The 22977-nt window shown below is 31.1% G+C and overlaps 3 protein-coding genes across 4 annotated transcripts; 2 read left to right on the forward strand and 1 right to left on the reverse strand.

Moving 5' to 3' along the window:
* Positions 1-1291: 1291 nt before the first annotated feature.
* On the forward strand, positions 1292-2230 carry LOC109795944 (uncharacterized). Its single transcript, XM_083067510.1, has one exon. It carries the CDS (start codon positions 1292-1294, stop codon positions 2228-2230), a length of 939 nt encoding a protein of 312 aa, XP_082923636.1.
* A 3723-nt stretch (positions 2231-5953) lies between these two features.
* On the reverse strand, positions 5954-9028 carry LOC109799850 (laccase-11). Its single transcript, XM_020360488.3, has 6 exons — positions 8795-9028; positions 8535-8686; positions 8174-8418; positions 7865-7993; positions 6820-7743; positions 5954-6328 (listed from the first exon to the last, which is right to left on the reverse strand). The coding sequence occupies exons 1-6, from the start codon at positions 9011-9013 to the stop codon at positions 6198-6200; spliced, it is 1800 nt and encodes a 599-aa protein (XP_020216077.2). The 5' UTR covers positions 9014-9028; the 3' UTR covers positions 5954-6197.
* A 7951-nt stretch (positions 9029-16979) lies between these two features.
* Positions 16980-20011, forward strand: LOC109801069 (tubby-like F-box protein 2). 2 transcript variants are annotated; one of them, XM_083067557.1, is made up of 5 exons: positions 16980-17397; positions 17718-18236; positions 18339-18426; positions 18795-18924; positions 19025-20011. In XM_083067557.1, exons 2-5 carry the CDS (start codon positions 17883-17885, stop codon positions 19695-19697), a joined length of 1245 nt encoding a protein of 414 aa, XP_082923683.1. In that variant the 5' UTR covers positions 16980-17397; positions 17718-17882; the 3' UTR covers positions 19698-20011. The 2 variants fall into 2 exon arrangements, with proteins under 2 accessions (XP_082923683.1, XP_082923684.1); XM_083067558.1 differs by having other exon boundaries at positions 16980-17361.
* Positions 20012-22977: the final 2966 nt, after the last annotated feature.

The raw sequence follows: 22977 nt of genomic DNA on the forward strand, positions 1-22977 counted from the left end.
AAGTTCCTTCACCACTTGTTTCAGTTAATGCTGTGATTCCATTATGGTTTTTGAGGGTTGCCCATTAGAATTGCGGTGAAAATTTTTGCTAAATATATTTTTTAATTATTTACTTTTACCAACTCTTTTCTTGTTTCTATGCCATGCATCGTCGTACCAAGAAGTTTTATCTATGGCTGATAAATTGATGGGTTTGTATCTTTTTATGTGTGACATTTTTTTCAATAAAATCTCGGTATTTAATTAAAAAGAAAAAAAAATAAAAGATTTAAATATATAAAAAAAAAGTGTGAAGTTTTAATAATAAAGATTTTTATTAGAAAAAATAATACAAGTGAAAGCCTCACATGAAAAAAAAAAAATTTATATTGATGATCGTTGAAACGGAAAACACGGTATATTTTTTGGGTAGGGAGGAGGGGAAATATAAAAATAAAACAAAGTTTTAAGATTAATTAAAATAGCTGATTTGATTTGAACTAGTTTAGAAATAAAATCCAAATTCTAGTGGATTTTATATATACACGGTGAAAAAAAATTCCAACCAATTCATAACTTGTCAGAAAATTTAAATTACTTTTGAAATTTGTAATTACTTGCAGAAAACTACTAATTTAGTCTCTAAACTTGTAGGGCAAAATGAAAATCAAATAAATATCTGAAATTAAAACCCGTTAATTACGATAGTACGTCTTCAATCTCCATTGTCAACTCCGATATATAGTAGATTACAATGATAATAAGTTATAAAATTTACCAATTATAAAGATAGTAAATTATGCATATAATGAAATTAAAATAAAAGTAATTTTAATTCCAGTAACTATTATCACATCACCCCACAATGTATTCTACAAATGAATAAAGTTTTGACCATGGGAGTAACGACATCAGATTTTTCTTTTTTATGTTATATCAATATTAATTAGACCTTTATTTATCTTTCTTTTTCCCATTAATCATCCGGTATATTCATCAATTTTATTTTTTGCTTTTTTCTCGTATTATCTCTTTCTTTGTTTCTAAAGTGTATATATATATATATACATCTCAGAAGATATGAGGAAAAACATTTTTGGAGGCAAGTAATCTATGGCTTTATTCTTCAGCTATAGCTACCAAACCTTTAAAATAATTTATTTGTTTTTCAATATTTTTTAAATGGAACTTCATATATATAGCCTATAAGGGAGAGGGAAAGAGGGAAATAAATAGATAAAAGAGTAAACCCTAAATCCTAAACGCTTAAGGCAAGTTGTAGAAGAATTCCATATGGTGGAGGGATCTACTTATGGTATGTGGTGGACTAGAACAAGACAATTGGTTTGAAAGGAAGATTAAGTGGAAAATTGGATCAGGAGCAAGAGCTAGATTTTGGCTAGATAATTGGACAGGCCCAATCTGTCTAGCAAGTGTTTTTCCGAAGCTATTCACTATTTCTGAACAACAAAATCATTTTATTCAGGATATGGGCTCTTGGACAGACAGTAGTTGGGTATGGCAGCTGCAATGGAGAAGGGAAAGGTTCGAATGGGAGATACAGTTGGAGCAGCAATTAATGCAACAACTTCTGGAGTGTAGTCCTAGGGCGGAGCAGGTTGACTCATGGTGGTGGTTGGGTGAACCGTCTGGAACTTATACAGTCAGGTCTGCATATAGTGCCATCACCTCTGAAGTTGTGGTAGGATCCAATAATGGTGCACCTAACATTATTTGGTCCATCCCGGCACCACCAAAAGTTAAAATTTTTGCTTGGAGAATGATGAGTAGGGGCCTCCCGACGGTGGATAATCTGGCTAGCAGGAGTATTACCATATCAGATAATGATGCACTATGTGTATTTTGTAAGCAAGATATTGAAACTGATTATCATTTGTTCTGCACCTGCTCGGTGGTTGACAAAGTATGGAAGGTATGTCTGTCTTGGATTAATTGTCCTACTCCACTCCCTAGGTGCATTTTGGAGCATTTCAACTTCATTCCTGGACCGATTTACCAAAATGTACAAGTTGAATATTGGCGTACCGTGTGGCTGGTCACTACTTGGACAGTGTGGAGGACAAGGAACCTATGCAGGTTCAATGATAACAGCTTCTGTTTTGATAGTCTGGTGAAAGAGATTCTGGTTCACAGTTGGAGGTGGTTGTCATCCTTCACAAAGACTTTCCGGTATACTTTTTCACAATGGTGCAGCAATCCTGGTCTATGCTTATGTAGATTAGGGGCTTGATGTGTTAGTGTAGGTGGAAGACAGCTACGATGGGAGTGGGGTTTATAATAGAGCAGTAGTAAAGGGTTGTGAAGGGGTTACTTCTTTTCTATTTTTTTCTATTCACGGAACTGATGTTTGGTTCTATATGTACACTTTTCTGTTTATCTTTTTGGTACCACTGGTACCTTTTCAATGAAATTTTTCTTAGCTGTTCAAAAAAAAAAAATACGTGTATTTACTATTTATATCATGTACTTTAACTATAAAACTTACAATTTCTTCCAAATTAAACACTCTAATGCATATTTATTTTATATTATAAATTAATATCACGAATTTAATTGGTTGAAGAGTGAACCACTGCTTACAACGTTAAAATGAAGCTAGATTGATCATATATGGTTTAAATAAGAAGCTATGAACCTACAGCTTGTCTGTTTTATTGTTTGGAAAATGCCTTTGAACGGTCGAGCTTACGTGCTCCACCAACTTATTCTTTTGATTGATAATTTTTTTTTTTAATTCTTGTATAATTTTAGTTTACAAGTGCATGGATTCAATGTATTATGCACTAGAGCTTTCCCTAGGACATCCCTTTCTTGTTTTATCATCGTATTCATTGAGTCAAATGTTTATTAATTCCATCTTAAAAGGAGAAATTATTGTTCTACACCGCTTAATTTATAATTAGTTTTTCTATATGACATATAATCAAGTGCAATTATTTTTTTCTAAAAATAAAAAACTTAAATATATGTCATGTAATAGTTAGTTGAGACTATGAATACTTAATAATTCTAAGATACCTAATAATATATTTTGTAAAAAGGATGTTTGCATTCATTAAAATCTAAAACGAATCGATGATCAATTTTAATAATACATTTCTTTAGCACACTCATTTTAATACACTATTTCTTCTGGGTTATAATTTATTAAAAGTCACACAATCAAGGACAGTGAGTCATTAAATAGGGGTGTGAAACCCATTAATTTTATATTTTTTTTAATAAATTTTAACTAATTAGTTTCTTTCTTACAAATGAGTCTTAGTAACAGCTAAAAAGGATAAATTATTGTCCTAGACCACTTAATCTCTAATTAGTCTCTATATAATATGTAATCAAGTGTGCTTATTATTTTATTGTAGTATGAAAAATCTAAATATATGTATGTAATAATTAGTTGAGACCATGATCACTTAATGATCCTGAGACTTAAGGTATCTATCAATTTGTCGTAAAGAAAGATGTTTGGATTGATTAAAATCTAAAATGAACTAAGGAATATTAGTAACACATCTCTATAACTCCTCTTAATACATTTTTTTTCTTATTGGTTATAATTTATTAAAAATCACAAAATCAGGAGAGAGAGTCATTAAATAAAGTGTGAGACCTAATAACTTTTATGTTTTTCAATACATTTCAATCAATTAGAAAGATTGTATTTAAAAGTAGGGTCAATTTAAGGATAGGACTAACAAAATTCTCGCTTTAGATATCTTTAAATAAATTACATTAATATGTATTTCATTTTTTCAAGGTTCCATCACTTAAAAGTCATTTTTTGTATTTTTAAAATTTCACTTTAAAAAAGTTTATCTTTAAAAGATATATAAATATAATTATTTTTTTAAAATATTTATCTTAAAATATTTTTTCTTTTTAATCAAAAGATATTATTTAATTTAAAAAATAAGTATTCACTACAATAAATATTACATAGAGTGACATACAAAAAGTGTCACTATAGGTACAATATATGTAAGTATATGTCTATTTGACATATAGTTACGCACAATTTTGGTATTGATTTTAAATGAGATTTAACAACATATTTTGTGTGTCACTATAATCTATACCCACACTTTTTAATAATATACCAATATATATTATAGTTATTGTGTGAGTAAAAGTAATTTTTAGTGACATACATAGTATTATTATAGGATATGTGTCATTATATGACAATTTTGTTGTAGTGATTGTTAGCATTTATCCCGAAGATTATATATGCTAGCTAGTACTTTCAAATTTTACCAAATATTGTAACTATTTTATTTTAAAATAAAAATAAAGTTAACCCAATTCCATTTTTCGTAGACTATATGAAGATGTTAGATGACTGATAAGAAAATATCTCTACACATTTATTACTTTAATTAAATTAAAGGGAAATGTAGGGGGAAATATTATAAAAGCATTAAAAAAACTTAAGGCCTGACTTATTGGCTGTTACAAATACAATAGTCCAAAGAGCACTGCGAACCGAATTACGAAAGCTGTAGAAACGCAAAAACAGAATTAAAAAAAAAAAAAGCAAAAATACATTAATAAAGATAGACAGTACTCTATATAAGTGCTCAAGATTGTATGAAGAAAGTAGAAAAAACATGAAAATGATAAAATAAATTATTTTTTCAATGACAAGCAAAAAAGATGACGTAAAAGTGTATATATATAGGAATCGAAAAAGTAATTTGGTGAAGCCATGGCCATGGCACTTAGAAGTATATATAATTGGCAGAGCTAGCTTCACATCAACAATGACATACTAAACTAAACTAAACTTGGTGCATATGGCTGCTGGTAAGTCTTGTCTCAAACATATGTGAACATTTAACTATGCATGCACGACTTTACTGATAGAAATAATCATGGGATTCAACGGTAAAAACTGCATAGCATTAATTTTATCTTGTTTTGTTTTGTTCTTTCCTTTTCGAGAGCATTTAACTATAATAAGAATTTTAATTTAATGTTAGAAGCTTCTGTAAAATTCATGGAAATAGAAAGTTGAGTTTCAAAGAAACTAGCTGGCGTGGAAAGCCAATAATATTTATCTTGCATTTGAAGTTCTGCTAATTCAAGTTCTGGCATTGGTTGAAACAGTGAAAGATATGAGAATAATGTAGTTTATAGTACTTTATGATCAGTGCGAGTTTCTTGCATCAGGTCACAAATTATTAATGCATCATAAATTAGTCACCAATCGCTAGTTAATTAATTAATGATCAATTATCATACAGTATCTATTAGGAATATATACTGTATATATATCATATTATTAATCTAATGCCTCCAACTTTGATGCATATATATGCAAGAAATCTTTTTGATACTCACATGACACATTTTTTTATTTATTCGTGGAAATCGAATTTAATAACAAAAAAATCATAATATAAAACAAAGATAATAAAATATTTTAAATAGAATTAACTTTTGTATATTGTCAGGTATAAATTTACGCTACCATTTAATTAAAAATCACTATTAAAATAACTTGAAATAATTATTATAAAATTGGATAAATTAACCTACTGCATATGCAGGGTTTGTGATTGGATAAAACATATATTGTTTACTCTTTTAAATATTATGTCTTGCATATCAATGTTGGTTTGAGTCGCAAAAAAAATGAAGTTTCCAAAACTGGATCCCAAAATATTAGAGATTTGTAAATAAAACCATAACACTGAGAAAAACCTTATTATTTGGATTCGAACGAAACATTTAATTTTTAAGTCATACCAATAAAGATTTAAAGTCCAGCATGCTAATAAATATTGTACGAATTTTTGACAAAATATTTTTGGTCCATGGAATTTTTGACAAAATTAATTTAACACATGAACTACGTACATGGCCGGTTTGTCCATTCCATTCTTTAACTTTTTTTGTTTTATTTAATTTATTAAATTAACCGATAAAAGATCACTTTGTAAATAAAACTTCATACTTTAAAGTTTCTCTTGGTTTAAAATAATTCTCGATGAATGATACGTGTCAACAACAGACGATAAGAAAGAAACAAGTAAATTTTACACATGCTCCAAACTTTGCTTACATTTTGTTAAATAACTCTTAATTAAAACTCTCTGCGTCTTTAGCAGAAAGTATTAACAGATAATAAATGTTGAATAAAACACCGTTAATTTTCACACAACACAATCGAAGGTTGTTGACATTTTCTTTTATGTCTAGCATGCTGGAAGGTCCTTCGGTGGAGGCACAACAGATTGATCTTCTCCTGGTCCATCTTCCACAAGGAACGCCGTTTTCAACCCCCACCCTGTGTGCAGCTCCAAATGACAATGCATGAACCACACACCTATATATACAACCATATATACGAAATTAAACATATCATCACATCACAACATCCTTAATAATATCTCATTGAACACTACAATCCTTAAAACAAATTGTCTTAATGTTTAAGGTTTTTTCAATTTCTTTTTAGTAGATCACGATTATCTTCTATAAAAGATAATTCTTTTTTTAAAATCAGTTAGCTAGGATTATGAACACTTAAACATCAAAGTTTTATTTTAATCTAAGTATTTAATCTGAATTTAAAATTATTGATTAAGTTAGAATAACTTTTTATCACATGTTCATATGATAAGAATTAATTATTAGATACTCAGGTAGTATCACATGTAGTCAAGTTTTTAAAAATAAAAAAAAATTATCCTAGGAATCATTGTCGGTACCAAGAAGTTATAACAGTTCATGTACACTAGATGAACTAAACTAAACTCGTTAGGGCTATAATAATTCTGATGGTATAATAATTTTAATTGAGGCATTCATACATACCTGGATTATCAGCCCTGAACCGAATTGCGGTCCAACCACCGGTGGGAACCCCAACAGTGTTCCTCTCAATAGGATCTACCAAGTTGTATTTAGCAGGGTCTTTTGCAGGATCAAAATTACCAATCCCAGTTCCAACAACAAAGAAGTTATAGCCATGAAGATGAAAAGGGTGCGACTCAACAGTGAGGAGATTAGTGTCTTGCAAAACCAGCTCCACCGTAGAATTAAAGGGAACCTTGCTAATTCTTGTGCCCGTTGAAGTACCAAGGTTAGCCGTTAATGGTGCACCTGTATAGTTAAAGGAAGTTAAAGGCTTGTCAGGAAAATCAGTTCTGTAAACCCCCTTGATATTGAAGTAGTGAGCTTGGAGAAGCGCGGTTTGCGGCATCACAAATGAGACATTGTTTAAGGAAGCAAGAAACCGCGTTCCGTTGATGCATGTAGGGCAAGAATTCTTGGCCAAACCGATGGTGTAAAAGAGGTTTCGGTCCACTTTGAGTGGGAGATTAGCGGGGTACTGAACGGAGTTTAGGCTCCTTAGTTTCTTGTTGTAACTCAATGCAAAACGTGTGTCATTGGGAGCAGGAAGAGAAGGAAGAGAGGGTAAGACAGTGTTTGGAATGCCTTTGTATTGGAATATAGCTGTAGCGGATTTGTTGTCAACTGGGATTGGTGCGTCCATAAAGGTCCTTGTAGCCATGAAGTATCTTCCTGCTACTTGGTTCGCCTTGACTAGAACATTTGTGGTTTGACCAGGTGCAATTAGAATGGCTTGAGTGGTGAATGGTTTTGTATAAACAGCATCAACCTCCACTACTGTCAAATTGTGACCCGCAATGGCAAAGAAAAGCTCGTCATTGAGGGCAGCGTTGATGATTCTCAGAAGGTAAGTCTTCCCTTGTTCTACCTCCATTGCAAATGTATCTGGATTTAAGACAATTAGTGAAAATTTCGTCATAAGCTTAGTTTTCTTTTGGAGCAAACCATGTACTTGTCTAGTGACTTTTCCTTTACATGATAACAAAGTTGTCTAAATTTTGCTTACGTTTCTCTGAGCAAGGAAAGAGTGGTCCTGGCTTCCCATTGATTGTATGTGCATCTGACATATTTGGTGGCAACCCCATTTGGTTCCCTTGCGTTTCAACCACTTCCACGTCATTGTTCCACCATTCTCCTGTTATGAAATTTTTAAGTTGTATTATCTATGGATCATAAAACTTAGATATAGTATCATTACTAAGTACCGTTGGTGATGTTCTCTTCTTAGAATTGGTGTTTCATCTTAGCAGCACTCGTTGATATTTTATTAAAAAATATATAATAATGAGTTATGTATTTCAAAAGCTGAACTAACCAAGCAGAATTTCAAATTCTCTGGCTGGCTGTGGGAAAGGAAATGGGGTCCCAGGCTTAGGCAAGATAACAATTGCACCATAAACAGTGGCCCTCAGCCAAAAAATGTGAGCATGCCACCATAAAGTTCCTCTTTGTCCTGTGACGTTGAAGTCATAAGTGTAGCTGCTTCTGGTCTGAATTGGACATTGTGTAATGTAAGCTGGTCCATCCGCCCAACCATTACGATATTGTTTAATTCCATGCCTATAACAATCAATAATCCATATGCTTAATTGTAAGAAACCCAAACCGATTTGCATTTACATATATATAAACATAACAACGCCACCTTTGTGTCGGGTAAATACAAATTGGCCTACCAATGAATTGACATGTTATATTTTGCATGGTTGGTTACGTTGACTAGTACTCTATCTCCCTCTCTTACATAAATCGTTGGCCCTGGGAACCTCCCGTTTACTGTTACAATGGGTTTTGCATGACATAGTCTACTCACATTCTTTACTTGAATCTGTAGGAAGAATATAATGAATTCATCAAAACTAAAAATTAACTCAAATGGATAGTTAATCATGCATGCTGATTGTGACCGTAAATGCACATAAAATAATTAACTCACATCAAATTGATATTTCTTTGTGGCTGCTTCAACTGTAAAGGAGAATAAGCCAAGAAAACCAAAAAGAATTATTAACAAAGATGTGTGACTGCGGAAGTCCATGCCAACAGCCTTTGTTTTTTCTCTTGGTAGACAATTGTTCAGTTTAGTAAATGTATGTCTATGATTCTGTATATGTGTTGATGAGATAGTGGTGGCGAAGAAAGGTGCTGCTGACATAGTATTTATACAAATTGGTATCAAGGGTAGGTTGGACTAAGCAATTTATTAATTACAAGTTGATTAGGTAACGAAATGGTTTTACATCAAGGCTTGCAAGCGACATGATGACAAGGACTTGAAGGTCTTTGGAATGCCTTAGAGGCTGAGATTCCTGGGCCAAAAACAAATATTCGCAAACACGATTCATTTTTTAGTTTTTAATGTGGACAGAAAGTGAGGGGTAGGGGGACCAAAGAAAACTTATACATTGGCCTAATTTTTTTCGTTAAAGGGATGTAATCTGCTAAATGGTAAAATGTAACTGTAGGAGAGATCGAGCGATACCCTGTGTGCTACCCACCCAATCCTTTGTATATTGCAAAGTTTATGATCATATACTATAATTTAATTGATAATTAGGACTTAGCATGTGAGTGAGTGAACAATCTAACTCAATTGATGTTTTGGTTGCAAGCATTTTATTTGTTAATAATAATTCACTTAGCTATCGTAGGATATTCACCTAACAGAAATATTTGCTTATTGCTTTAGAGCTTGCATTTCTGTGAATCCTTCGTTTATGGACTTTCTATTGCTTGGGACCAGACTAGATTGTCGTTGCAAATAAATAGCACAAGTTTTAAGATACTGTTACGTTAAATCCAAGTTAAGAAATGTGTCACTACGTGTCAAAGTCAATAGTCATTAGTAATTTTAACATAGGAACATTAATACTCAGAAATATTTCGATTACAACTACATTAATAAAGTTGAAATATATATATTATTTCAATTTTTAGTATTAGTTTCGTGATCACTCAAATACGTGTTTATAAAAAATACAGAAGGTATATATGATATGAAAAAAATGACAAAAATTAAGAGTGTCAAATATGTATCTGTAAAATTAAGTTATTCGAATATAAATTATCCAAATAAACATTTACCCCAAAATAAGGTCGAATGGGGTGGATAAAGGAGATAGAAAGAAAAGATTAAAGATATGTAATGAGAGAAATTAATAGATTCTAAGTAATTAATGTAATAGGGAGAAAAAGGAGAAATGGAAATAAGGTGAAAATTAAAGAAAGTAAATGTTTATAAGCTTTCTTATACCACATTTCCTGTAAAGTTTTTTTCATTAATTTTTTAAGTAATGACATGAGGTTATTCTAATTTAATTAATGATCTTATGTAATTTTGTTAAATATTTATATTGAAAATTTTCTTATTCACGGTGATTCTGCCTAATTTGAATGCATTCGTCTCATGTAAAAGATAAATGTGATTTCTAAAAAAATAGTTTATAAAAACCCTAAAAGAACCTTGTCATTGTTAATTAAAAAAAAACTGCAAATCTTTACGTACCTAATATTGTCTTTAATTAAAATTAAAAAAATTTCTTAGTTTCAAGAAGACTTTTATTACATGGCTTACTAAGATAAAACTTTAATTTTAATTAAAAAAAATTAAAATATTTCACTTAAGTTTTATCCATAAAACGTTTTTATCTAAAAAGACAATGATAATTTTACGCATTTAATTAACCCTTTATTTTCAACTACTGACTTTATTGATTAATGACAATTTCGTGGTAACGGTTATCAAATATCTAGTTTTAAATTGGATTGAAAACCCTGTGAAATGAAGTAAAAAAAATAAAAAATAAAAAATAAAAAAAACTATAGAATTTCTCTTGGAATGACATGAATACAAACTAGATATTAAAAACTAAAACCAAAATAAAATGTTTTCTAATGAATCAGCCTATTAAATACGGCCTGTAGGAAGCTCCAAAGACTTCCAAATGAGTCGTGCGTTATATTAATTTTTTAAGAAAAAAAATATATCACATATCTTTTACAAGAAAGAATTATATTTGAGTAGAGTTAAATTATTTTAACTTCATAAAACTTTTTTTACAGCTAAAACTTTCTTTTATGATCTTCAGTTGAATTAAAACTTCATTATATCAATTGGATTACATATTTGACATTCTTTGTCAATGCTTGGGTGGTGGTGTTAGACTTTGAGGATCATTGAATATTCTCTATTTCATATAGAAATGGACATCTTCATTTTTTTCACCTCCATTAAACACTTATCACTAATATGGTGGAAGGATTTGAATAATGTGTGCGGGATAACTCCAAATAAGATGGTTTCATAACATGGTGGAATGGAGAGTTGAAGAGGGGTAGTAAGCAAGATTATGACATGATAATTGGATGGGAGACTAATGCTTAGCTATGACCCACTCAAGGTTCTTCCAAAACTCAAAACAACAATAAAATCGAATTATAAATATAGGATATTGGCATGGTGAAGTTTGGATATGGGGTTTTAAGTGGAGAAGAAGTGATTTGCTTGGGAAGAGGATCAATTGAGCAATTTGTTGACCATGTTGCACAATATTAAGTTAGTTAAAGGAAATCAAGACACATGAATTTGGTTACATGGGACTAATAGGATTAAATGAATATTTTAATATATATATATATATATATATATATATATATATATATATATATTAAAACATTCATTTAATATATTGTATGTTACTTTAGTTTTTTATTTTATTTTTAAAAATTATTTTAGAACTAAATTTTAGTACTAAATCACTTGTTTTACCATGCAAATTAAAAAAAAATCATTGACCTACTTAAAATTAAGTTTGTACTTTTATTTAATCCTATCAATATAAAGTAAAATTTTAAATATATAAATAATTCAGACTAAACTTTTAAAAAATCATACTAAACTTATAAAAATGGTCTATAATATATAATAAATCAAATATAAAAATCTTAATTTTATAAAATAGATCAAACTTATATATCTAAAACCCAGCTAATCTAACCTAATCTCGTCTATAATTAACACCTTATTATCTTATATACCTATATGCAACTTATTATTAGATAGTAATGCTCCTACAGTCCAACAGTAAATTAACTTTCGAGATTTACTTTTTATTACTTTTTTGTGATACTCATTTATTATATTTTAATATATCCATTTTTTTTTTTGTTAAATACTTATTTTGGTTCCTTATAATCTTTTTTTGTTTCAATGTAGTCCTACTTTTATTTTTTGTCTCAATTTGATCCCAAACTAATTAATTGGTTTCAATTTAGTCCCAAATTAATTAATTGATTTCAATGTGGGATTTTCCGTCCAAATTATTTAAATGGAGTTAACTTTTGGGCACGTGGATGTCACGTAGATGTATACGTGGATGCCACGTGGATGACAAATTTTTTTTAAAACACTTGGACCCAGAACAACCCGTTCTGAAACCGGCACGGGCCGTTCTGATTGCACTTTTGGTGTATTAATTTTGCATCCAGAATGACCCGTTCCAGGTGCAAAATTAACCCACCAAAAGTGCAACCAGAACGGCCCGTTCTGGTTTCAGAACGGGCCGTTTCGGTTTCATTTTTTTATATATAAAATATTAATAATTTTATAAAATATATATTATTAATTATATTTTAATTATGTTGTTATATCTAATAAAATAAATATATTAATATTTTTTATATATTTTATTTTATTATGTTTATCTTATTAATTTTTATCATTTTATTCCTCTAATTTTAAATAAGTTGCAAAAAATTATAAAGTGATACTTAAATATTTCTTCAAATAGAAAGAGAAAAAAAAAATTATTACTCTATTTATAAGACAATTGTATTTTATAAAAATAAGTAATTTTAAAATTTTTACTATAAAAAAATATTTTTCAAAATTATTATATTTTTTAATAAAATTAATAAAGAATATTGGTTTAATTGCATTTTTTATCCCTCAAGTATTACAATTGTGCAGTTTTGATCCACAAGATTTTTATTGAGTAATTTTAGTCCTTAAAGAATTGCAATTCGCGATTTTGGTCCTTCAATTTTTAATTGAACAATTTTAGTCCCTTGAATATCATAATAGTACGATTTTAGTTTCTCCCATTAAAAATTAATAATAAATATATATCATTTGATACATTAAAAAAAATTATAATATACGGTAATTTAAATAAGCAAACAATTATATAGTTTTAAAATATTATATATATATATATATTAAAATTTCAAAATTATTAAATTTTTAATGAAAAAGACTAAAATTGCACAATTATGATATTTGAGAGATTAAAATTGTTCAATTAAAAATTGTAAGACTAAAATTACACAACTAAAATCTTTTAAGGACTGAAATTACTCAATTAAAATCTTAGGGATCAAAATTGCGTAATTATAATACTTGAGAGATTAAAAACACAATTAAGCAAAGAATATTCTATTCTCAGTTTTGGAACGGGCCGTTCTGAATCCAGAACGGCCCGTTCTGAAACCAGAACGGCCCGTTTTGCTGCACTGGTGGTGTGTAATTTTCGCATCCGGAACGGCCCGTTTCAGTTGCAAAATTAACACACGAAGAGTGCAACCAGAACGGCTCGTTCTGGTTTCAGAACGGGCCGTTCTGGGTCCAGGTGTTTTCAAAAAAATGTCATCCACGTGGCATCCACGTATGCATCTACGTGGCATCCACGTGTCCAAAAGTTAACTCCGTTTAAATAATTTGGACGGAAGTCCCACATTGAAACCAATTAATTAATTTGGGACTAAATTGAAACCAATTAATTAATTTGGGACCAAATTGAGACTAAAAATAAAAGTGGGACTACATTAAAACAAAAAAAGATTATAAGGGACCAAAATAGGGTTTTAGCCTTTTTTATTTTTTTTTAAGAACATAATAATTTAACCTTTATTGTGTGTTGATAACAGGTAACAAATTTCTGGGTCGGGGACACTAAATGGGTTCGGTTCAGTTCTGAAGCAAGACTATAAATTGAAGGTTCATGATATATACACTTCTTTTTTTCTATAAATACACCTCCTTTTAAAAAATATAATTAAAATATTAAAATATTTTTAATTTTTTGTTTTAAATTTTTTAATTTTACATCCACAACATTTAATTTAGTACTTTTTTTTCACACATCTTTCCTCCTTTTTTCAATTTTTACATGCATCTCCTTATTTTTCCTTCACCCCACCTATTTTGGTTACATGTGAAAATTAAAAGAGAAAAAAAAAAGTGTGTGAATAAGAAGAAGAAAGTAGCAAATTGAAAGTTAAAAGTTGAAAGTGTAAAATTAATTTTTTTTAAAAAAATTATAATATTTTATAATTTTTTTAAAAAAGGAAATATACTTATAAAAAAAAGGAAATGTATATATCATGAAACTAAATTGAATGTTTAGTAGCCCAACCCACTAACTGGGGGGTCCAACACCATATGCCTCTCGGCCTGCCACTTTTTACTTGTTCAGTACGAAAGAAACCGAACATGGCCCATCAATCTAATTCATTCTCCCAATCCACAACATCTAAATCTAAGTAAATAGAAAATCTAGGACACTATGCACTTTTTTTTTAATTCTTTTTTTCTTTATACATAGAAAAGGAAACTTCATATAAAGAAATGGTTCAGCCGCACGAGCTAGTTCGGCTGCCAAAAGACAATTGTCTCGAAATAATTGGACCAATTTAGCCCAACTTCACAAGTCAATCCACAAAAGTTGAACCAACAATTTTTTAGGTTCAAAACTAGTTTGATCTAATATTATTATTTTTTTATTTATAAAATTTATATAAACTAGATTAATTTAGCCTAAGTCAATAGGTGAAGTTAGACCACAAAATAAGAAATCTGTAAGCAATTCAGACAGAATGAAATTAATCCACTTATAAATATTGTTTTGATTTATTTGACGACTCTAATTATATTTATTATTTTTTTTATTCATTGATAACTCATTAAGTAATGTTCATGCTAGACTTTAAAGTTTTAACGGATAACCCCATCCAGAACACGTCGCAGATGAAGGATCAAATAATTCATTCATGCAACTATTGTAATAAAAAATTAACAAAAATAGTTATATACATTTTAATATTAATTTGTGAATTACAAAAATCTAAATGAGTTTAATGCAATTTTATGTTATTGCGTATATTTTACGCATGATAATTAGTCCTTCCAGTTACTGAATTTTATGAACAGGTTGTACCTGTCTTAGAACATTATATATTGTGAGTGTCTACAATCTACATAACATTCATAATTATTATACAGGATAAGGCACACACATTTATATTTTTGCAAAACAAAAGCATGATATTACAAACAAGGTCACATTCTCCCATATGCCAAGTATGCATGCGCAACATCGTCAAAGATATTGTTACAAAAATCCTTCGTTCTTGACCAATAGTAATATATTCTTCTAGTTTTTAAATAGAATTATAAGACTATAAAAAAAATAAAATATATTTTTGTATTATATTATCAATATAAAATATTCACTAGTTTTATAACAAAAGAAAAAAAAAGATATCTAAGCACTCATTTGCACTAAAACATGAGTAGTGGATTTGAGTAAGGCCTACCAGAAGAAGGAAGCTTCCATCTTGAAGAACATGAACATATAAAAACTCCAAAATTAAATTGCATAGCCTAATAAATTTAAAAATATAGAAGGCCCACAACCATACTTCTCTTCTGCAATGGATAGATGAAACATAGAAGATAGAGAGGACAGTGAAGACCAGCACGTGCAAGTGCCAAACGTCTTCTTTTGTTTTGCAAACTCTATTAATTAATACACAATTATTCTATAATTTTATAATTTTCAAAATAATGTAACCCATATTAGAACAACACAAATTAACACATTTTAAAAGATTGGGTGTATTCATATTAGACCAATAGAATCAAATTTTGTTCATCTGATGCAAATCAGTCTTTAATTATTAATTTTTTAAAAATATTTTTTTATAATGCTCTGAAAAAAAAATTAGATGATTCTAGTAAGTGTTGCTCACTCCTGCCAACAACCTAGGCTCCTCCTTTTTTTGGTCACCACTCCTTGAATGTCTTCGCGTCATGTCAATGACTTTTTTTAAACGAAAAGAATGGATAAGAAATTCAAATTTTCATTATAAGTTATGATAAAAATTTATGAAAACAATATTTTAATTTTACTTCTTCACAATTGTAATAATAGTTTGTATTTAAAACAGTGCCATATATTTTGCATTATCCCATGAAATTTAACTAAAACCAAAAACAAATCCGTATTTAATATTGTTCTTTCTCGCCTCTTTCCGCCCGCTCCTTTCTTTGTCCCCTTCAGCATTATCTTCTATCCAAAATTCTCAACTTTTATGATAACTTAATATATAAAATAAATTTAAACTTATCATTTAGAAATTTTTTAAAATTTTGTTATGTAAAATTTGATATATTGTTAGGTAGTTTCGAGTAGAAGAAAGTTTAAAACAATATAACCAATTTAATTTTGTGAGGATTTTAAGGGGAACAAAATAAGAATTTAATAATTCTAGAAGAAAAATGATAAAGGAAAAAAAAAATAAACATTGACCAACTCTATACAACTTTAAAAGACCGAAATTTCACATAATCTAAACTTAAAAAACCGAAACAATTAAACCTTTCATTTTTAAAAAAAATCCATTTCATGATTAATCTATGTTTGTAAACCATCCACTTGCATGTCGAAAAAGTAAATAAATGATCCAATTGTTGAGACGAGTGACCACCAGTACTGTGGCAACAACCTAGCTCAACTATTTTATTTTATTTTCCTTCCAAAAACCATCATGAAAGCTTACTTTGCATATTCTTATGTGTGAATGCAAGCCACTAATATCCAGCTGTACTTTGCATTTGCATTTGCATTTGCACACTTATCAAATTTACTGTACATTTTTATTATTATTTTAAAATGATAAAACGACAATGTAATTTATGGTAATGCATACATACAAGCAACACAAGGAATAGAGTGTGAATATTAAGATTTGAAAGGTTGGTTAGTAATTTGATTGGAATTCCAGCGGATACATGTAAAATATTTGAAGATATTAGGTATATTAAAAGGATGAAAGGTTGGTTATTTGTTAAATATGAGTGGTTTTATTGTTAATGTAGGTTATGAAGATGCGATGGCATGAGCGTAAAGGGAAAGGTTTGGCGAGTGGATATAATTAATTTCCAACGAGATAACACATGAAGGAGCACTGGGTAACCTAAATTAAAGTGTTGAGGTTGGAACAACCAAGATTGCCACGTGTCGCGAAATAAGGATTAGGGAGCAGTGAGGGTGGAAGCAGTGGATCGGCTCCAATAAATTATGGGTGGGTTTGTGCAGGCAATGGCAATGGCATTACTAAAATAAGATTTAATCATAAAAAGGCTGGATCCGATTCACGCCAAGCCATTCCGGTCCCGGAGTTACTTTTTCACGGTGCTGCCGCTGCCGGAGACTCTGCGCCGGAGTATTACTTTCTTCCTTTTTCGCTTCCGTTTTTCAGGTCTTTTTTTTTTTTTATTTTTTTTTATTTTAAAACCCCTAATTTATTTTAAAAATAACAAATTTATGCTTCCGCATTCTGCATTCCGCTTTATAGATCGCTGAGCTTTTTGACACCGAGTTTGCAGTGAAGTCTTGCCTTTTTTTATTTTTGGGGGGAGGAACAAAATTTAGGTTATTCCTTAGTTTTTGTTACTTTAATTTATTGGCCTTGTCAGGAATTAGGGTAAGGGTTATTTATGGCTTAGGAATGATTAATGAATGTGTTTCAACTTTTACGCTGGGGTTTGATGAGTTATGGTTTCAATGTGTTGGATGTAGAGGTACTGTACTTGTGCATGCTGTGTTGAGACTCGAGAGCTAGTGTTGGTGTATCTGAAGAATTGGAAGAGGTGACATTGTGATACATATGCAAGTTTTGTGACCCTCTGTTTGGGTGGTTGAAGATTCTTTGTGGTGGGAGGAAGGTTGGTGTGGTTTGGGAAAATGTCGTTCAAAAGCATAGTGAGAGAATTGAAGGAGATGAGGGATGGGATTGGTAGCATTTCGAGGCGAGGTGTGGATAGCAGGCGTTGGAATGGTAGGACAAAGTCACATGTTGCTCCTGATATTACTCTAACTTCGCTTGAGCCTATTGAGCAGGGGAAGTGGGCGAATTTGCCGCCGGAATTGCTTCTCGATATAATTAGTAGGGTGGAAGAGAGTGAGACTACCTGGCCTGCGCGTGCTGTTGTTGTTTACTGCGGTTCGGTTTGTAAATCGTGGAGGGCCGTTACGAAAGAGATTGTAACGACTCCTGAACAATGTGGAAGGCTCACATTTCCAATTTCGTTGAAGCAGGTGATAAATTCTTCACCCCTTGTGTGGCCCAATATTTTCTTTCTTTATTTGCTTTTGGGATTTTTTGTTATTTATGTTACGTTTCTCTTGTGTGTATCATAGCCTGGTCCCCGTGATTCTCCAATACAGTGCTTTATTAGGAGGAACAGAGAAACTTCTACATATCTATTGTACATTGGCCTGGTTCCGTGTAAGTTTGTTACTTTCCTTGCTGAAACTGCTATTTCGTTTTCATAGAAAAGGGATGTCAGTTTTTTCATTTTAAAATTACTCTTCAAAACTTGGAATGGACGACATTGAATGTTGAACTGCAAGTTTCTTGCTCTAGATATGTTGGATTATTTATGTATTATTAAAGTCATTTACACACAATGGTCATGATTATCTTTGGAACTTTGTTTTCAAATGGATTACTTGGTATTCACACACGTTGGGGAGCAGAATATATAAAAGCTATTTGAATTGGAGGAAAATGGATAATTTGGATTTACCAAAATCCAACTTTTGTTCTTGAAATGATGTTTAAGAAGTTCTATTGTTTTGCTGTTAATTATGCAGCGGAGAATGAGAACGATAAATTGTTATTAGCTGCCAAAAAGATTAGAAGGGCAACAGGCACAGACTTCATCATATCTTTGGTTGCAAATGATTTTTCTCGGTCCAGCAACACATGTGTTGGAAAACTCAGGCAAGTTTTGGTTAATAGCAACTTGCTTTTTATTTTTATTATTATTTTTGTTTTCATCATGTTCCTTACGGTATCTGCAACTTGATGACAAATTTGACAGGTCTAATTTTTTGGGTACCAAGTTCACTATTTATGACAATCAAGCCCCAAACGGAGCTGGAATTCAAACAGATAGTCGGTCTAGTAGGAGATTTCATTCTAAGCAGATATCTTCAAGAGTTCCAGCTTGTAACCATGTTGTTAGCACCATTGCCTATGAGTTGAATGTTCTTCGTGCGAGAGGACCAAGGAGAATGCACTGCACCATGAACTCCATACCCGTCTCAGCTATTCAGGAAGGAGGCAATGCTCCAACTCCAACATCTTTCCCTCAAATCATTGATGAGCCTTTTTCTCCCTCGCCAACACTGAAAGGAAAAAGTCCAATCGGAGATTTAAACATCGCAAGCCTCCCAGAGCTACCAGTACAGAGCCAAGGCTCAGCCGAGCCTCTGGTACTTAAAAACAAGGCTCCTAGATGGCACGAGCAACTGCAATGCTGGTGCCTAAACTTCAAGGGTCGTGTTACAGTGGCTTCTGTTAAAAACTTTCAACTTGTGGCTGCTGTTGATCCATCTCACAATGTTTCTGCTGCAGAGCAAGAAAAGGTAATCTTGCAGTTTGGAAAGATTGGAAAAGACATTTTTACCATGGATTACCGTTATCCACTCTCTGCCTTCCAAGCCTTTACCATATGCTTGAGCAGCTTTGATACCAAACCAGCCTGTGAATGAATTCAATGGCAATTGATCATCTGCTGAAGCAGCTTTGATACTAAACCAGCCTGTGCACGAGACCAATGGCACTGGATGGATCATCTGCTGGTTCATGTCATATATATAAATGCTAAGCACAGTTCATCAGGCATGGTGGACATGCAACTGAGATATTAGTTATGCAGTCACTAGTATTTTCCCTTGTGATGTTAGATGTTGAGTCTGGGATTTAACATTATGCTGTTTCATAGCTCTGCAACTAAAAGTAAATTTAGTGAATCTTCAATTTTATGCATATAAAGTCGCATGGTATTTCTCAGTTCTCACCAAAATATTTTTTTTCCAATACTGAATTTTCACATGTATTGTTTTCTCATTGTTATGTTCCTTAGACGATCACTAGTTGTCATCCAACTATAAAGGTGACTTTATATATACGTGTTTGGTCAGACCTAAATATCATTTTTATTACTTTTTCAACCGGTATTTCCTTGGTAGTTATAGCTAATCAATTGAATCCTGGATTGTAGTTTTGGTTGGTCTGTGTATTGTGTTTCTAGTTTCTGTTGCAAATAAATTTTAGGACGCCATCTTGACGGGTTTATAAACAATACTAACGAGACTAAATTTTCCTCCCAAAACCTTCAACAATAGCCTTTTTTGGGTAGGAAAAGAAGTCCTTTTTAGTGCAAGTTTTATAAATTGATGTAGTTGAAGGTGTTTACATTACTGCTGATGAGAATACTGAATAGGCTATTAAAATTATAAGCTAGTTGAGAAGGTGCAAAAACAATCGGCAACAATATTAAAGATTAAATTATTTTTGTATTTGTTTTCTTATGATGGGATGGGATGTTGTTATTATATCATACTTTTTCTTTTGTAATTTAAGGTGAAAATTGATTTTTTTTAACGGTTTAGGTTTGAGTAGTGATATTCATCTATCTGATTTTGGGGTGGATTCGAATGGAAATAAGAGAAGTAGAGAGGAAAATAAATGTAGAGAGAAATTAGTAGAGATAATAAGTAATGTGATGAAAAAAAGAAGTTAGAGAAAGTAGGTGAGTGAAAAGAGTTATTGAAATCACGAGTGAGTGCACCGTGTGTATTATTAATGTAGTCATTATAGCGCTTGAATGCGGTGAGTCGCAGGAAAATCAACCAAACGCTACCATGACTTAATTTCACAGAATGTGGCTGTTTCTAATGGTTGAAAATTATGAAACCCCATGCATGTGTAGGAGTGAGCATTAAACCCAAATATTGCTTTTGGGTGGGTTCGGGCGGGTCTTATGAGTAAATCGGGTTAAAATTTTGATTTTATACGTGTTATATTGGGCGGGTTCGGTTTTGAATTTTTAAACCCGCTAAAAACCGAACCCAACAAAAAATGAGATAAGTTTAAATTTTTATTACTTTTGTATAACTAAACAACAATGGTCCAAACTTACAAATTTTTATTTCAAGTATAATATAACCATCAATTTGTAATTTATTTTTTTCCTTTTTCTCATAACTTAAATATTTATTTTGTCTTCTCCTTTCTCATTCAACTTCTCAACACACTAGTCCATTTTTAGAGTTATCTTTTTGTTTCTTTCTGTTTTTCTTTTCCATCTTCTTATCTTCATTTTAAGTACAACTTGTGCGACTGTGATTTCTTATGAGTTTTGTAATCTAACTTTAGATTTCTTTTGCATGTAACAACTATGAATTTTGTTATCTTTTATTTTTGTTTCTTTAGTTTGTAAATATTTCATCTATGAATCTACTTATACCATCTATTGTCACCTTCATTCTATTTTTATACACTATTTTAAAAATATTTTTTATTGTTTTAAGCTTCATCTTCGTTAAGATAAATTGGTCTACAAAAAAATTCAAACCTGATTGTACTCACTCGCTCAAATCCGAATCCATTTCAACCCCGAACCGCCTCAAATCGAAAGCTCAGTCAGTCGGATATGGGTTACATTTTTCAAAGTCAGTTTACAACGAGTTGAACATTTTTCACCCGAACCCGACCAAACCCACCCATTGCTCACACCTATGCATGTGTAATGTTTTGGTATTGGTGTTTTTGGGCTCCGCTAGAATGTAAAAGTGCACGATAAATTATAATGGCTTAAATATGTTTAAATTAGGCCGATTTTCATATTATTACTTATTAACTTATTTTTATTTATAAATATTTGACTTTTTTTTTAATTTAGTACTTAATATTAGTCTCTCTCTGTTAAGTGATGATGTAATTGATAGACTGTCACGTCATCACCCAATAGTATCTGTCACATCATCTAAAGGACTACTATGTGGACATTTAGATGACGTGATAAACACTATTGGGTGATGACATGGTAATTTGTCAGCCACATCATCACTTAATAGAGGGGAACTAACGTTAGATATTAAATTGAAAAAAAAATTAGTTAGGTATTTAAAATAAAAATAATAAAATAATAAATAATAATATAAAAATCGGCCTAATTGAAGGTAGTTTGAACATATTTAAGCCGTACTTGAAATTTTTTCTGAAAGTATCTTAATTCATGGTACAATATAAAACATTTGTTACTTTTGCTTCTAGTTACAAGCGTTTCATGTCTTCTTCATCGTATTCATCTTCACTTTTCTCCACTTCTTTATTGTCCACTATCTTTGTTGGAATTTTTGGTCCATTTTTTTATGACAAACCAAAGTTTGAAGTCGACGGATTATATGAATATTCGCATATGCTCCTTCCACCTAGTGTAATTTATGCCATCGAAATATGGTGGCCTCAAAATAAGTTGTCCTTCAATGACGATTTTCAGATTACTACCTCTAATTAGATTAATTTTCAGATTATTATCTCCAATTAGATCGATTTTTAGATTACTATCTATTAATTTATTTTTGTTTTTAATACCTGACTAATTTTTTTTCAATTTAGTACTTGATGTTGATCCCCCTCTGTTAAGTGATGTCACCAAACAGTATCTGTCGCGTCATCTAAATGTCGACGTGGCAGTCCTTCTGATGATGTGGCAGACACTGTTGGTGATGATGTGACAGTCTATTAGCCACATCATCACTTAATGGAAGGGGACTAACGATAGGTAATAAATTGAAGAAAAAAAAATTAGTTAGGTATTTAAAATAAAAAAATTTAACAAGTAATAATCTAAAAATCAGCCTAATTGGAAATAGTTTGAGATATTTAAGTCAATTATAATTATAATTGCCATACATTTTCAGGTAGCAACCGTTGTCTGGCTCTGTTTCAAGTTGGAGGCTACTCTGCCTTATGACCAAGTCA

Source organism: Cajanus cajan, chromosome 11, assembly GCF_000230855.2.
Source record: "Cajanus cajan strain Asha chromosome 11, NIPB_CcT2T_4, whole genome shotgun sequence".
In the NCBI taxonomy this organism is placed as follows: Eukaryota; Viridiplantae; Streptophyta; class Magnoliopsida; order Fabales; family Fabaceae; genus Cajanus; species Cajanus cajan.

Bases quoted from the DNA above. Each gene is read 5' to 3' on its own strand.
- LOC109795944 (XM_083067510.1), top strand. From the start codon at position 1,292: ATGGTATGTGGTGGACTAGAACAAGACAATTGGTTTGAAAGGAAGATT.
- LOC109799850 (XM_020360488.3), bottom strand. From the start codon at position 9,013: ATGTCAGCAGCACCTTTCTTCGCCACCACTATCTCATCAACACATATA. The intron at 8,687-8,794 runs GTGAGTTAATTA...TTCTTCCTACAG, and splicing joins CAAAGAAATATCAATTTGAT to ATTCAAGTAAAGAATGTGAG. The intron at 6,329-6,819 runs GTATGTATGAAT...TTGTATATATAG, and splicing joins GTTCAGGGCTGATAATCCAG to GTGTGTGGTTCATGCATTGT.
- LOC109801069 (XM_083067557.1), top strand. From the start codon at position 17,883: ATGTCGTTCAAAAGCATAGTGAGAGAATTGAAGGAGATGAGGGATGGG. The intron at 18,237-18,338 runs GTGATAAATTCT...TGTGTATCATAG, and splicing joins TTCCAATTTCGTTGAAGCAG to CCTGGTCCCCGTGATTCTCC. The intron at 18,925-19,024 runs GCAAGTTTTGGT...CAAATTTGACAG, and splicing joins ACATGTGTTGGAAAACTCAG to GTCTAATTTTTTGGGTACCA.